Source organism: Lepidochelys olivacea (genome assembly GCF_965140295.1).
Source record: "Lepidochelys olivacea isolate rLepOli2 genome assembly, chromosome: 12".
Classification (NCBI taxonomy): Eukaryota; Metazoa; Chordata; order Testudines; family Cheloniidae; genus Lepidochelys; species Lepidochelys olivacea.
In genome coordinates, this window is record NC_140422.1 from 9,391,978 (window position 1) to 9,406,087 (window position 14,110).

The 14,110-nt window shown below is 43.7% G+C and overlaps 1 protein-coding gene across 3 annotated transcripts in view; it reads right to left on the reverse strand.

The window, feature by feature from the left end:
* Positions 1 to 14,110, reverse strand: part of NECAB2 (N-terminal EF-hand calcium binding protein 2) — a 368,846-nt gene that overhangs the window by 326,270 nt on the left and 28,466 nt on the right. The window contains exon 1 of one of the 3 annotated variants that reach the window (XM_084644588.1): positions 13,304 to 13,391. The exons of the other annotated variants lie outside the window; for them this stretch is intronic. Coding sequence (XP_084500714.1) covers positions 13,304 to 13,354 — 51 coding nt within the window. The 5' untranslated portion in view covers positions 13,355 to 13,391. Of the gene's footprint in view, positions 1 to 13,303; positions 13,392 to 14,110 lie in introns of those variants that run through there. 3 annotated transcript variants of the gene reach the window in all.

Sequence of the window (14,110 nt, forward strand, 5' to 3'; positions counted from 1 at the left end):
CCCAGACACAAGCGAGTGCATCTTTTTCGACGGTAGACTATTTTCTCTCAGCATTACTTAGTGTCCTCGAAGCAAAAACTTACCTGGCACACGATACTCATCAAGAAATTGTCAGAACCAAACAACTACTACAGGATCTGTATTGGTGGCCAGGTATGGACTCTCAAACTGAAGTACTCATAAAATCCTGTGTCACTTGTCAAATGCATGACAAGACAGCAGTGACATGTACCTCTCCATTACAGCCTGTTCCTCTTCCTGAATCTGCATGGGAAAGAAGTGGCAATTGACATTGTAGGACCCTTTGATACTGCTCCAAGTGACTGCCAGTACACCATCACTTTAATAGACTTTTTCAGTAAATGGCCTGAGGGAGCATTTACATCGCAAATCTCTTCTGCTACAGTAATTAAGTTCCTCTCTTCATTTTTTAGCAGAGAAGGTAACCCCAAAGAACTGGTTTCAGATAATGGTAGTCAATTTACTTCCCTGGAGTTTGAAACTTTTCTAGCAGAGAGGAACATTTTACACAGAAGGTCATCCCTATATTACCCTCAAGCCCATGGGGAAATCAAACAGTTTAACAGAAGTTTGAAAGAAAGTTTGCAAACGGCTAAACTGGAAGGGCGATTGTGGATACCCTTCACTACTGATTTCTTGCAAGCATACCGGGCTACACGACATGCCACAACGCAAAGATCACCCGCAGAGTTACTGCATGGGAAACGGATGAATACTAAACTGAACATTGCTGGATTGTTAAAGGCACGACCTGATGCTCCAACCGAGGATGATGTGGAAAAAAACAGTTGAACAGAACCAAGCAAAATCTAAGGCTTTCACAGACAAGCGCTGGGGTGCTAAGGAACCAAAGTTTGAGTGTGGTTCCTTCGTCAGAATACGAAAATCTGGAATTTTACACAAAGCGGACCATAAATTCACAGCTCCTCTTAAAATCATAGAGAAGAAGGGACCTTACACCTATCGACTTTCTGATGGGTGGGTATGGAATGCTTCTTATCTTGCACCTGCTTATGTACCAAGAGGAGAATCTGCCAACACCCAGTCGGTATTGGATGACTTCACCATAGTACCAACACAACAAGACATTGCACTGGGACCGGGGCTTGAGAGACGGCCTGTCAGACCCAGACGACCACCTGTCTGGACTAGAGACTATGTTATGTAGTATCTACAGTGTTTTCAGTGTAATATTTCTGCCAACAGTATAGTGTCTTGTTTCATATTTGTTCCTGTGGTTAGAACGATAATGTTTATTTTAAATGGGAGAGTTTCTTAAGAGCGGAGGGAATGTGGTGTTTAGATGTTGCTTGTAATTATTAGAATTGGGAGCACTGGCTGTTGGGAGTCTGAAAGGACAGAAAACAGAAATGAGGTGGGGGAAGTTGAGGAGGCGGAGTGAGAGCTACAAAGGGTGCAGCAGCAGCTTGGTAAAGAGGTTTCCACTTTAAAAAATAAAGTCCTGTTGAAGCTTGTTAGTACCTTGCCTGGTTGATACAACATTCAGAAGGAAACTGCTCCTACTAAGTACCTTCTCTAGACTCTAGTCCTGCAAATTGTCCCATATAGGTAAATCCTGAGCTTTCATGGAACCCTTGGGCTTCCATGGGGTTCTGTGCAAATCCAAGGTTCCCACCATGCAGAGTTCATTGCAGGATCAGGCTTTAAATTGCTTCCCATGAACACTACCAAGAACAGACATTGCTAATTCTGCTAGTTCTCAATCACCTGTTGCATTAAGCCAAATGTTTTCTTGTAGTGAATTACCCATAACTAAAGAAAGTGCAAGTGGAGACATATTATATGTCTATTGGAGGGAGGAGAATGTGAGGGGAATTTAGTCTAAAATGACTTAACCAATTTGGAATCAGGAAGACTTCCATCTTAATGAAATCCTCCCAGTTCAGAGGTTTTTAGAATTGCCAAATGTATTAATTATTCAATAGTCAGTCTTACTTCAATAAGAGTCTGTCAGGGTTCTTTCCCCACTCTGAACTCTAGGGTACAGATGTGGGGACCTGTATGCAAGACTCCCTAAGCTTAATCTTACCAGCTTAGGTTAAAACTGTCCCAAGGTACAAACTTTGCGTTGTCCTTAAACTGTATGCTGCCACCACCAAGCGTTTTAAACAAAGAATGGGGAAAAGAGCCCACTTGGAGACGTCTTCCCCAAAATATCCCCCCAAGCCTTACACCCCCTCTCTTGGGGAAGGCTTGATAAAAATCCTCATCAATTTGTATGGTGAACACAGACCTAAACCCTTGGATCTTAAGAACAATGAAAACATCAATCAGGTTCTTAAAAGAAGACTTTTAATTAAAGAAAAGGTAAAAGAATCACCTCTGTAAAATCAGGATGGTAAATACCTTACAGGGTAATCAGATTCAAAACATAGAGAATCCCTCTAGGAAAAACCTTAAGTTATAAAAAGACACAAAAACAGGAATATACATTCCATCCAGCACAGCTTATTTTACCAGCCATTAAACAAAAGGAAATCTAATGCATTTCTAGCTAGATTACCTACTAACTTAACAGAAGTTCTGAGGCTGCCTTCCTGATCTGTTCCTGGCAAAAGCATCACACAGACAGAAAAACCCCTTTGTTCCCCCACTCCCGCTCCAGATTTGAAAGTATCTTGTCCTCTCATTGGCCATTTGGGTCAGGTGCCAGATAGGTTACCTTAGCTTCTTAACCCTTTACAGTTGAAAAGGTTTTGCCTCTGTCCAGGAGGGATTTTATAGCACTGTATACAGAAAGGTAGTTACCCTTCCCTTTATATTTATGATAGAATCTAATTAGCTTTTAACGGGCTCTCCTGTAAGACACTAATATAGTTCATCTTTTTAAAAAATTGATAGCGTCCCAAATTTAAGATTTGGGGCAATACAGAGATTAATACTAATCCTAGCCATTGAGTAATTAGATTGTAACCCCAGTAACAGGATGTGCTGGCCTTTTAAGGCATGCTTGAGGTCTAGTGCTACTGTTCCAAGTTTGAGCCCAGATCAGAAGAATGCTGGAATTTGTAGCTCCCAGAGCTGATGGGTCTTGCAGGCTCCAAGGCAAGGTATGCTGGGAAGAGAGCAAAATACACATATATGGCTGCCTGTCTTCAATACAAGGTTGGGCTGGGAAGTAATAGGAGCTGCACACATGCTCTCCAGTAAGAACATTGGAAGAAGCCAGAGAGGGAGCCAGAAGGGTAGAGCAGAAACCATGGAGATACTTATTTGGGGTTCTTAGTTTGGGAATCCCAGAGGGCAGAGATATAGTAGGGAGGGCTGGAAGTTGAAGCCAGACAAATTCAGACTGGAATAAGGTGCACATTTTTAACAGTGAGAGAGTTAACCAACCTTTGGAACAATCTACCAAGGTTTGTGGTGGGGTGTCCATCACTGGCCATTTCTAAATCAAGATTGGATATTTCTCTAAGAGATCTGCTCTCAGAATCCCTTTGGGAAGGTTCTCTGGCCTGTGTTGTACAGGAAGGAGGTCAGATTAAATGATCAAAATCCCTTCTGGCCCTGGAATCTATGAATGAAGCAAGTGCCATGGATTTGGAAGCATAAAGGCCTCAAGGCTCCAACTGAGCACTTAATGTCTTTTTCAGAACCCAGTCCTGGACCTTTCAGTAAAGAGTGAACAGAAAATCCCCTTCACTCCACTGCACCAAAGGAAGAAGGTTTGCACACATCTTTTAGAGAACCCGTGATCTAGATACTGGATGAAGAAAGTATTTGACTTGGACTCTTGTTTCCCTAGGTGGAGTGGGGTTTTATTTTGATTGGAGAGCTAAATATAAACCAAGGGCAAAGACCATTCAAACCCCTGAGTGAAGACAACTGAGTAAAACAGGACATCGTTTGTCCTGGATGACAAGGTAGGAGATTACAACAATTATGCTCAGTTTCAATTTAGCAGACTCCTGAAGGTTATAAAAAAGGGAATTTATGTCCTCTTCATTCACAAATAGACTCGGGCAAGGAGTTTGCACTGGGACATACAAGTTTGAGAGAGGTGGATAACTTGATGAAATAAGAATTCACCTAAAATAGGGAAAGTCAGAAAAGTTTCCCCCTTGCTCCCCCTAAAACCGGCAAGCAAAACAGTGCATTCTGGAGGTCTGATCCATTCTCAACAGATGCAGCAGGCAGCATGGAAAGAGGGCAGCACTACTTGCTATAGGCACTGGGTTGTAAAACGAAACCAGGTAAAAATTAGCAATGTTGACTGTCAGTTATGTAGAACTTTTCATCCAGAAAGCCCGACCTCTTTTAGTCTGTAGTTCATGTGCTCTTTGAGCATCTATGAAAATAAGGTTAAATGGTAGCTTATGCAACTATTTACTTGCACTAGATCTCTCTCTGTGTACTGCTGAAAGCTCCAGATAAAGTGTGGTCCATGATAAACAAAAGATAAAGCTGCACCACAAACTGTGGAATCCTGTCTGTAGTCAGCTGCCATCTTCTTCAGTAATTGCCTCCTGTTTAAGAGGCTGATATAGTATCAATCTCCTACCTGCATAGTAAGTTTTAAAATAGGGTGAAAGTAGAAATACAAAAGAGCTTGTTCTATGCATGCTAGGGAGTCCATCCCCATACCACCACCAAGCTGGCTTGCCATACCAAGGACTTCAGGAGGTGCTGGATTGTTGAAGGAGTTGGGCTGAAAAAGCACAAGCAGGGAAGATGTGGTGAGTGGGCAAGTGTTAGAATTGGGATGTGTTTGGTCGGGAAGCAGATTTAACTCGTAGCTAGCTGTGCTCCATCCAGACAAGTGTTATGGAATGGTTAAAGAAAGAAACAACCACCCTCACCTCCCCACCCCAAATACAGACCTACCCCAGAGCTCTTCTTCTCTGGATCCGCAGCTATGGTTGCTAGGGGTATTTTAAAACTTGCCAATAAAAAAAAATCTTTACAAGGGGGCCAAATTCTGCCAGTGTAAATCCAGTGGCTCCAGTGGAATTATTCTGAATTTTCACCAGAACAATATAGACTCTGGCCTTGTGCATGAAAATCGTGTCCCCCCCCTCTGGGGGGGAACATGAGCACCTGTTTAAACAGGGCACAGCAGCACTGCTGTTGGAGCAATCATTATATGGGCTCAGGTTTTTCTGACAAACTCTTTTTGCTACAAATTTGTGCACAGAAACTTAGAATTTGCCAGTTTGATCCCTATGTTAGTACCCAGGAGCCTCATTAAGGCTCAGGGCCCCATCATGCCAGGAACCACACCAAGTTCCCTCCCTCGAGTGAAACTTTGCCAACCTCTGCTGGTGAAAGCAGCTTTTTGCTCCCAACATGAGCCAAATAATTTTGGGGAGAGAAGAGTTTTCTAGCGACAGTATGCAAAGTGGGGAGTGTTGGCCTTTGTTTTCCACAGGAGAAAAATTCAAGGCAAACACTCAAAGCATTTAGTGTTTTTGCAAAACTGTAATAAACAGCTTAGTTTTTGCCATGTGGGAGTATTATACAGTCTAATTGTGTGTATTATTGTCATGCTGCTCACAAAATAAAAACATGAATGGCAAGTTCTATAGCTATATTAAATGAGGACATGGATAATATGATCCTCATTTGCCAAGAGATCTGACGAGGCTCAGTAAACACAAGCTTGACGCCTGCATGGATTTCCAGAGGTCTCTTCTACCAGCATTCCCTCTGCTTACCGACTGACCTGTTCTTCCATAGTCCTGTACCCACTGGACAGATGCTGCCTCCCTAGGGGAACTCAGTGCTGGCAAGAACTAGGAGCTGTGGATGTTTTACTCTGTTAAGATAAGTCCTCAACAAAGTGAGGGCCCCAGACTTACAGGGTCTCAAACCTCTTCGTACAAACCCTACTAGGCAAAATGAGGGGAGCTAGACTGAGCTGACATTCTGCAAGTGAATGTGCAAAGCACATTGAATAAGTATCACTGACAACAGCAGTCACTGCAGGGATTGCTCCCACACTGCACAGCTGGGGGGTACACCTGACTTAAGGGAAGGCAAGAAACAGGGCCACGCTTGCACTGCCTTCTTTACAAGAGGATGGCTTTGCATTGCCCCCAATATGCGCCGGGGCTGAATGCCACAACTTGCCATTCAGTGGCCTAGACTTCAGGCTTAAACTCTGAAATCTTGGCCACTGAATGGCAAGTTGTGGCATTCAGCCCCTGGCGGTCCACTTAGTGTCTGGTGCAATGCAATTCAGTCATAGACTCTAAGAAGAGTTTTTCCTTCCAATACCATACAGTCTTCATGGACAGATTATTGTTCAGACAGACAAGTCTAATAAGTGCCTGACTGTTTGCACTGGGTAAGGAGGACCGTGGCCTCCATTACACATAAAAGGCTAGAACCTGCTTTCAGTCAAACCAGATTAAATCCAATAAAGTCACTGAATTACTTTGGATTTACTTTGGCATAACAGCAGAATTTGGCTCAAACTACTGAGATCACATATTATTACTCACTTATTAGACTTGTCTGTCCGAACAATAATCTGTCCATGAAGACTGTACGGTATTGGAAGGAAAAACTCCTCTTAGAGTCTATGACTGAATTGCATTACACCAGACACTAAGTGAACTGCCTCTAGGAAGGGTTTAACATGAAAATTACATGTGACAAAGAACTCTTTATATTCATGCTTATGGATTGCTGGCGCAAGTGCCAAATGAATATAATCTACCCTCTTGGGACACCTGTGACAAACTGTTTCAGGGAGCTCAAATTTTTGCTAGTATGCATACAGTCTAAATAATGGCAGGCAGTTGATTTCTGTAGGGGATCCCCAATGGCTAGGAATCAATGATGCATTTAAAACTGATAAATGAGGTTTTCGGGATACTCTTAGAAAGAGCAAATGCTAGTTACTTTAGTTAGGATTTGCATTAATGAATGGGTGTTTTGTTTAGAGGTGTAGCAGAGGCGAGTTATCCAACTGACAGCATTGTTTGGGGGGGGGGCGGGGATGAAGGGAGGGAGAGCTAGAATTTTGTACACCAGGGGAAGCCTAATAAATTTTAATGTACAAAGCTTCAGTGGGCAGACTCCAAGGGGATGGGTGCCTTGATCAGCTTGCAGTAGAGCAGTGGTTCTCAACCAGGGGTTCAGGGCCCCCTGCAGTGCCGCAAGCAGGTTTCGGGGGGTCTGCCAAGCAGGGCCAGTATTAGACTTGCTGGGGCCCAGGGCAGAAAGCCGAAGCCCCATCACATGGGGCTGAAGCCTGAGCAACTTAGCTTCTAGGGGGCCCCTGTGGTGTGGAGCCCAGGGCAACTGTCCTGCTTGCTACACCCTAATGCCGGCCCTGGGTTTTATATGCAGAAAACCAGTTGTTGTGGCACAGGTGGGCCATGGAGTTTTTAAACACATGTTGGGGGAGGGGGGCTCAGAAAGAAAAAGGATGAGAACTCCTGGAGTAGAGGATATGGCTGAAACAAACATTCCTGCCCAAAGGAATATCACAGCTTGTGTGCCTTGCCCTATTTCCAGCCGTATGCTTAATTTCCCCAAACACCAACTTCCTGCCTCAGTCAAGGGCTTGAAGCAGAGATGCCAAAATAAGACGAGAGGCTGTTTGCCCAGATTCCATCAGGGTCAGAATCTTGTGGGACTTCCAAACTGCCACGCAGCCGCTCATCCAAATCTGGAGTCTTTGCCCTTAACTAGAGAAGGGGATTTCCCGAGTTGCATCCATCACTTCACAGTGTGCATTTGTATCCCTGGTTTCAGAGTAGCAGCCGTGTTAGTCTGTATCCGCAAAAAGAAAAGGAGGACTTGTGGCACCTTAGAGACGAACCAATTTATTTGAGCATAAGCTTTCGTGAGCTGTACACGAAGTGAGCTGTAGCTCACGAAAGCTCATGCTCAAATAAATTGGTTCGTCTCTAAGGTGCCACAAGTCCTCCTTTTCTATTTGTATCCCTGTTGCTGCTGACAGACTCCAGGAGCATGATTCTTAATTACTCTGCTTCTGCACTTGGTGGAGAGGCTGGTGGGTTTAGCTTTAAGTTACCTTTTGCACTTGGGGCCGTGCAGGGGCCTGTCCTGTTTCTGTGTTAACCTCAGGCATGTCTACACATCAGTCCAACGTGCGATCGCAGCTCAAGTAGACGTGCACCGATGCTACATTGACCCATGCTAGCACAGCTCAGAACAACAGAGCTGGTGCTTCAGCACCGGCTTCAATGCAGGCTACCTTGGGCCCCAGGCATGCTTACACAGCCCACACTGAAGCCTGTGCTACCATGTCAACACCGCTCTTTTTTAGCGGAGCTAGCATAGGTGTGTCTTCCTGTGCTCCCATCACACCTAGAATCGCAGCATAGACAGGCCTCAGAGCAGGAATACGCAGACCCCAAATTAGCGCTCAACATTACCCAGAAGAGCCACAGTACTGTGAAGTCATTGTTTCATTTACTATAGTAAGAGTATCGTAGTCTCACAGCAAATAAGTTAATAATGCAATGCCAGCTGATAACTTAATTGGTTAATGACATAGTAAAAGCATCCTGATTGGTTAATAATTAAGTCACAGTGTTTTAATATCCTGTGCTACAAAGAGCTGAAGGAGACACACTAAAGAGACACTTGTGGCTCACGGGCTTCAGCGTACCACTGCCTTGGAACATCCTTGAAAAGAAGTGAACAGCAAATGTGCGCTATACTCCAGCCACACCTCAATCCACCCCTGCTGGGAGCAGGATGGGCATAAGACCGTGTGCCAGCTGTGAACTGACTGGGGAGGCTCTCTGAGACTATCCCATGCACAGAATTGTTCAACCTACTTTACAACTTGCCAAAACAGCACAAAAAAGCCTTAATGCGATGGAGGATAAGGTTGTTTTGGGGACTAAACCTCCCAGCGTCAGCTACAGCAGAGAGCTCTTACTACCCCAACTGGAGAATGTAATATGTCAGCATGACCAGCACTCTGAAATTGGTGCTGGAAGTTAGGCTTCCAAAACCTCACTTTCAGAAGTGCTGAGCACCCACAAAACCCATGGACTTCAAAGGGAAACGCAGGTGTTCAGCACCTTTGAAAACCAAGCTAATTTTAACTTGAATTCTCAGTGATTGAAGATGTAGTATTGGGTTTGTAATTCTACTGTGATCAAATGTAAAACTCTCTCTCATCATTTTCTACTCTGGTCTCAAACTTTAGCCAGGGCCTCAAATTGTCAGCTTCTAAATCAAAGTGAAGGATTCTTGCTCCTATTTAATTGTGACAATTGAGGTTTTTATACTGCTACTACTTTGGAATTCATGAGATAAGAATGCAACACTTGTAAACTAGAGTTTGAGGACTTGAATAAGTCAGTTGTGTTAGGTGTTGGGGGTTTTGTTAGTGCAGATGGTTAATGTGCTCAGTGAAGTCACAAAGCTGCTCCCAGCAGAGTAGTCAGGAAGACAAAGGTTTGTTACTTGCCTAAATCTGTAAGACAGATCGCTCTCTCACTCCTACAAGCATAAGCATCATGCACTGGTCTAGTCATGCGACTCACTGACTCTTATGGAAGTCACACGGCTAAATCTCTCTTCATGCTTCAGATACTGAGGTAAATAGCTGGAAATTAATGCTAAATTAGCCCCAGTGCCTGTCTGCATCCTTTATTCTATAAGGAGAGATATAAACAGAGCCAGGCTGTTGTGCCCTACAGTTTCAGGGACAGAGTGCTATCCACGCTCTACAGGTCAACTCAGAATGGCTAGTATTTTTGTAGGTTTGCACTAGAATTCTGAAAGGAGCAAAAGGAACAGACCTCATGACTTTTACCATAAACGTACTATACTAAAGCAGCACATGATATTCATCTTCTCAACTCTGAGGACAGAATGGGGTCTTGTATATAATGAAGATTACATTAAACAGTATAATTTATAATGCTCCTTATTGGTGCAGAACTGAGCAAATTAATTTGTCCCTTAGAATTTTGCTTTTAAATACTCACTGCCCTCATAGAGGCATCAATAGCAGAAATTAGTAAAATCTGACTAACTCAACCCATCCAAATAAATCTTCATTAGAGGGCCTGTCAGTACTGCCTTCCACCAATCCAGAGTGGGTGTCATTACCAATAGGCACAAGGATTTCACTTTATAAGCACATGCATGGCTTCCTCAATGTAAATCCATTTTAAAATACAGCTGTATTTGCCACCTATGAGGTTGTACTCCATGTGTTTTATGGAAATATGCTAATGAGTGTGACTATAATGTAACTGGGCTAAAGGGGGCTGACCTGTGCTCTGGGGCTAGGGGGCATTGCCCACCCACCTGTCTAGAGCTCCAGAGCTGGGGAAGGGAGGCTGGCAGCCATGCAGGGTGGGGCCTCGGGCAGAAGGGGCCGGCTGGGCCAGGGGCTAGCCTCCCCGAGCCTGTAGTTCACCCGCCTCCCGCGTGTATAGAATTGTTGAAATCAAACTGGATAGAATTCTAGCACCATTACAATTTGAAAGCTGACTGTCTTGTTTTTGAAGTTACTGAGAGTTAACAGAGAAGCTTATGCACGATGGTAGCAGCAAATTAAAAAAAAGCACAATTAAAAGAACACAGGACTCAGAGTTCAATGTGGAATACAAAGATGAGCAGAGCAGATTGTGTGCATAACTTCCCCTGAGAATAGCAGCTCAGACAGGAAAAGCTAAAGCCAAAAGTAGACCAGTTTCTGTAGTCCTTGTGAAACTGGCACTCAGACAACAGTCGAGTGTTGAGCATATGTCAATTTGACGATGAGAAACAGTACATTAAATGATTGGTTCTTTATCCAGTTAGTATCAAAGCAACGTACATAGTTACATTATGCTGGGCTGCTGAGACACACTGCAAACCAGGAAATATTGGACAAACAATAGGCCACATTCTGCTCAGTTACTGATGTAAATCCAGAGTAACTAAATTAATAGACTTACAGCGAACTTGACACTAATTTGAGCGGAACTGCACTTTGGCTTTTATGGCTCTGGATACTACAGTGTGCAAAACAGAGTTGTCCTGTCATGGGAGTATGGTACCGTTCCATGTACGAAGAGGAGACTCCTGGCTTGCTGCTGGGCCAGCTGCCATCTTGTTTCAGTTCAGATGCAGAATGCTGGTGGGTCACTGATCTCTCATGAGGACTTCATACTCATCCTTTCTGTGAGCCAAATTTAGCAGGGCTTTAAATGAAGCAGAGCTCTCATTGGCTTCCCATGGGAGCCTGGCCCTATGAAGCCTGCATACTTTAGACACTTGTTAATTTCTTTCATCTCAAGAAAGTTATCTAGTATGAACCACAACATTACTCTTTACAGACCAGATCTTCAGCCTCCGTAAAACGTCATAGTTCTATTTACTATTTAAATTGAGCTATGCCAGCTGAGGATCTGACCAATATCATTATGAAGATTGTTTTAAAATATCCATTCTACCCCTCCCAGGAGTGAGTCGGTCACACAGGCCTGGTCTAACTAAGACTTAAAGGTGTGATGGTAGTCAGCATTACAGCTAATCAGGAGTTCTTCATCAGAACCAACAAACAGTTTATCAGTTTGATAAAACTTTCACCAAAAAGATTTCTAGGGTTCAGAGTGGAATTTCTGGTCAAAATGAAGGGGAATGGAGTGGGGGAGGGGAGGGAGACCCACCTCAGAATAGCCAATACCCACTGAGAGGACACTCACTGGGGAGGTGGTAGTCCCAGGTTAAGTCCATGTTCTGCCAAATTCAGAGCAGGGATTTGAATGCAGGTCTCCTATACCCCAGGTGAGTGCCTTAAGCACTGGGCTACAGAGGCTGTGTGTAAAATGAAAAGGAGTACTTGTGGCACCTTAGAGACTAACCACTTTATTTGAGCATAAGCTTTCGTGAGCTACAGCTCACTTCATCAGATGCATATCGTGGAAACTGCAGCAGACTTTATATATACACAGAGAATATGAAACAATACCTCCTCCCACCCCACTGTCCAGCTGGTAATAGCTTATCTAAAGTGATCATCAGGTGGGCCATTTCCAGGTGAGAAAACCTGGATTTGTGCTGGAAATGGCCCACCTGATGATCACTTTAGATAAGCTATTACCAGCTGGACAGTGGGGTGGGAGGAGGTATTGTTTCATATTCTCTGTGTATATATAAAGTCTGCTGCAGTTTCCACGATATGCATCTGATGAAGTGAGCTGTAGCTCACGAAAGCTTATGCTCAAATAAATTGGTTAGTCTCTAAGGTGCCACAAGTACTCCTTTTCTTTTTGCGAATACAGACTAACACAGCTGTTACTCTGAAAAGAGTCTGTGTGTGTCTCTCAGCCTCTCCCGAGTCTATCAGGCGGAGCTGGGATTTGAAGTTGAGCCTCTCACATCCAGGGATGTGCTCTAACCACTGGACTATTGGTTACTTTGGGCTGGGCCTCTCTCTTTCTAATTTTTTTTTTTAAACTAAAAAAAAAAAAAAAAAAAAAAAAAAAAAAAGGAAGGGTCTTGGTTTCATTCCTCTTCAGAAGGCAAACAAATGTCAAAACCTCACAAGATTTTGCAAAATGGAATTCTGGTTTCCAGCCTGCCCTAGTTACCAGGCATTAATTAACAGGTCCTAAAACATTTCAAGTCTGGTCTAGACAAACAGATTTGAAACTTGGCCAATTTAGTCCGTGTTCATGCTGAGCTACCTTGTGCTACCACCCGTTAAATTCTGGACTAGACTTCTGAATCCCGTCTGCAACTCTACATGGCATGCAGGGACATCTAGTTGCTGACTCCTATACTACAAGTAGACTTATCTGAGTGATTGTTGTGGACAGCATCTTTCTCCTGGGTTTACCTCCTTGCAGCAATAAATGTCCCAGCCGTAACACTATTCGGAGCCACCAAATGGTGCTTTAACAGCGTTCAAGTCAACAGAACTTGTATATTAGTTCTTGTGGGGTGAGAGGAGGAATTCTGTACAGTTGTAATGCAGTTTTCCATCTTGAGCACATCAGTGAAGTCTCTTCTTCCTTGGTTTCTCTGTCTTTATCTTACAAGTTAGAGCTGATGCATACAGTATCATAGAATATCAGGGTTGGAAGGGACCTCACAGAAGATCATCTAGTCCAACCCCTGCTCAAAGCAGGGCCAATCCCCATTTTTTCCCCCCAGATCCCTAAATGGCCCTCTCCAGGATTGAGCTCACAACCCTCGGTTTACCAGGCTAATGCTCAAACCACTGAGCTATCCCTCCCCCCTTCTATATTCATGCAAACAAACAAAACAGTACATGGTGCCAAAACACAACAATGGCCAGGTCCAGTTCCAACAGAAATGGAGTACGTACCAGAAGGATAAAATGTACAGCTGTCAACCCAATTGAAACACCTTCCAGCATGTGAATAGGATGAAGTTATTCTAGTCCTGGGTCCTCGCCTAAAATGCAGATAGTTTGAGAAGTTCGATGCATGGGTTTTATATTGTGCCTGCCCATCTGGTTTCTAAATGCCCTGTACGATTCAATTGGAAGTGGCAAGAACCTGGCCTACAAAAATCCACTGTTTCCATAGCAACCTGCACAATGGCCATAGCTCAGAGACAGCACTTTCTCTATGGAGATCCTCAATTCAGCTATAGAGTAGACAAAAAAAAACACAAAAACACAAGCAAGCGGCTTGAACTTTAAAAAACACCTACCAGACAGTCACCTTTAATCCCTCCTCCACTGCAGTAGCTATTTCTGAATGTTTGTGTTACTCTTAAGAGCTTTAGCCACCCTATAACTATGTCAACATGTTGTGCTCTTAAAGATAAGATGGTCACAGCTGTTAATTAAAAAACAGAGAAATCTCTCTTCACTAGACTTCAACATGTATATTTGGCTTTCCTCCTTTGTCAGCTCCTGGGGTTTACTGACCATGGAACTTTCTAGAACCAATGATCTGTGCAACAGGGTCTGGATCCAGGCAGTAGGACAAACTGAGCAGACCCCAGAGCCTGAAAAGGCAGACTGCTTCTTTAAGATTGAGTCTAATAAGGCTCAGCTGTATCTAATCATCATCGAGGCAGTCTAGGGTTTTCCTGGTTTGCCCTCATCTGCTAAGACAAGACTTGGGAAAACAGTCCAAAAACACGGGGTTTAATGTTTAAATGT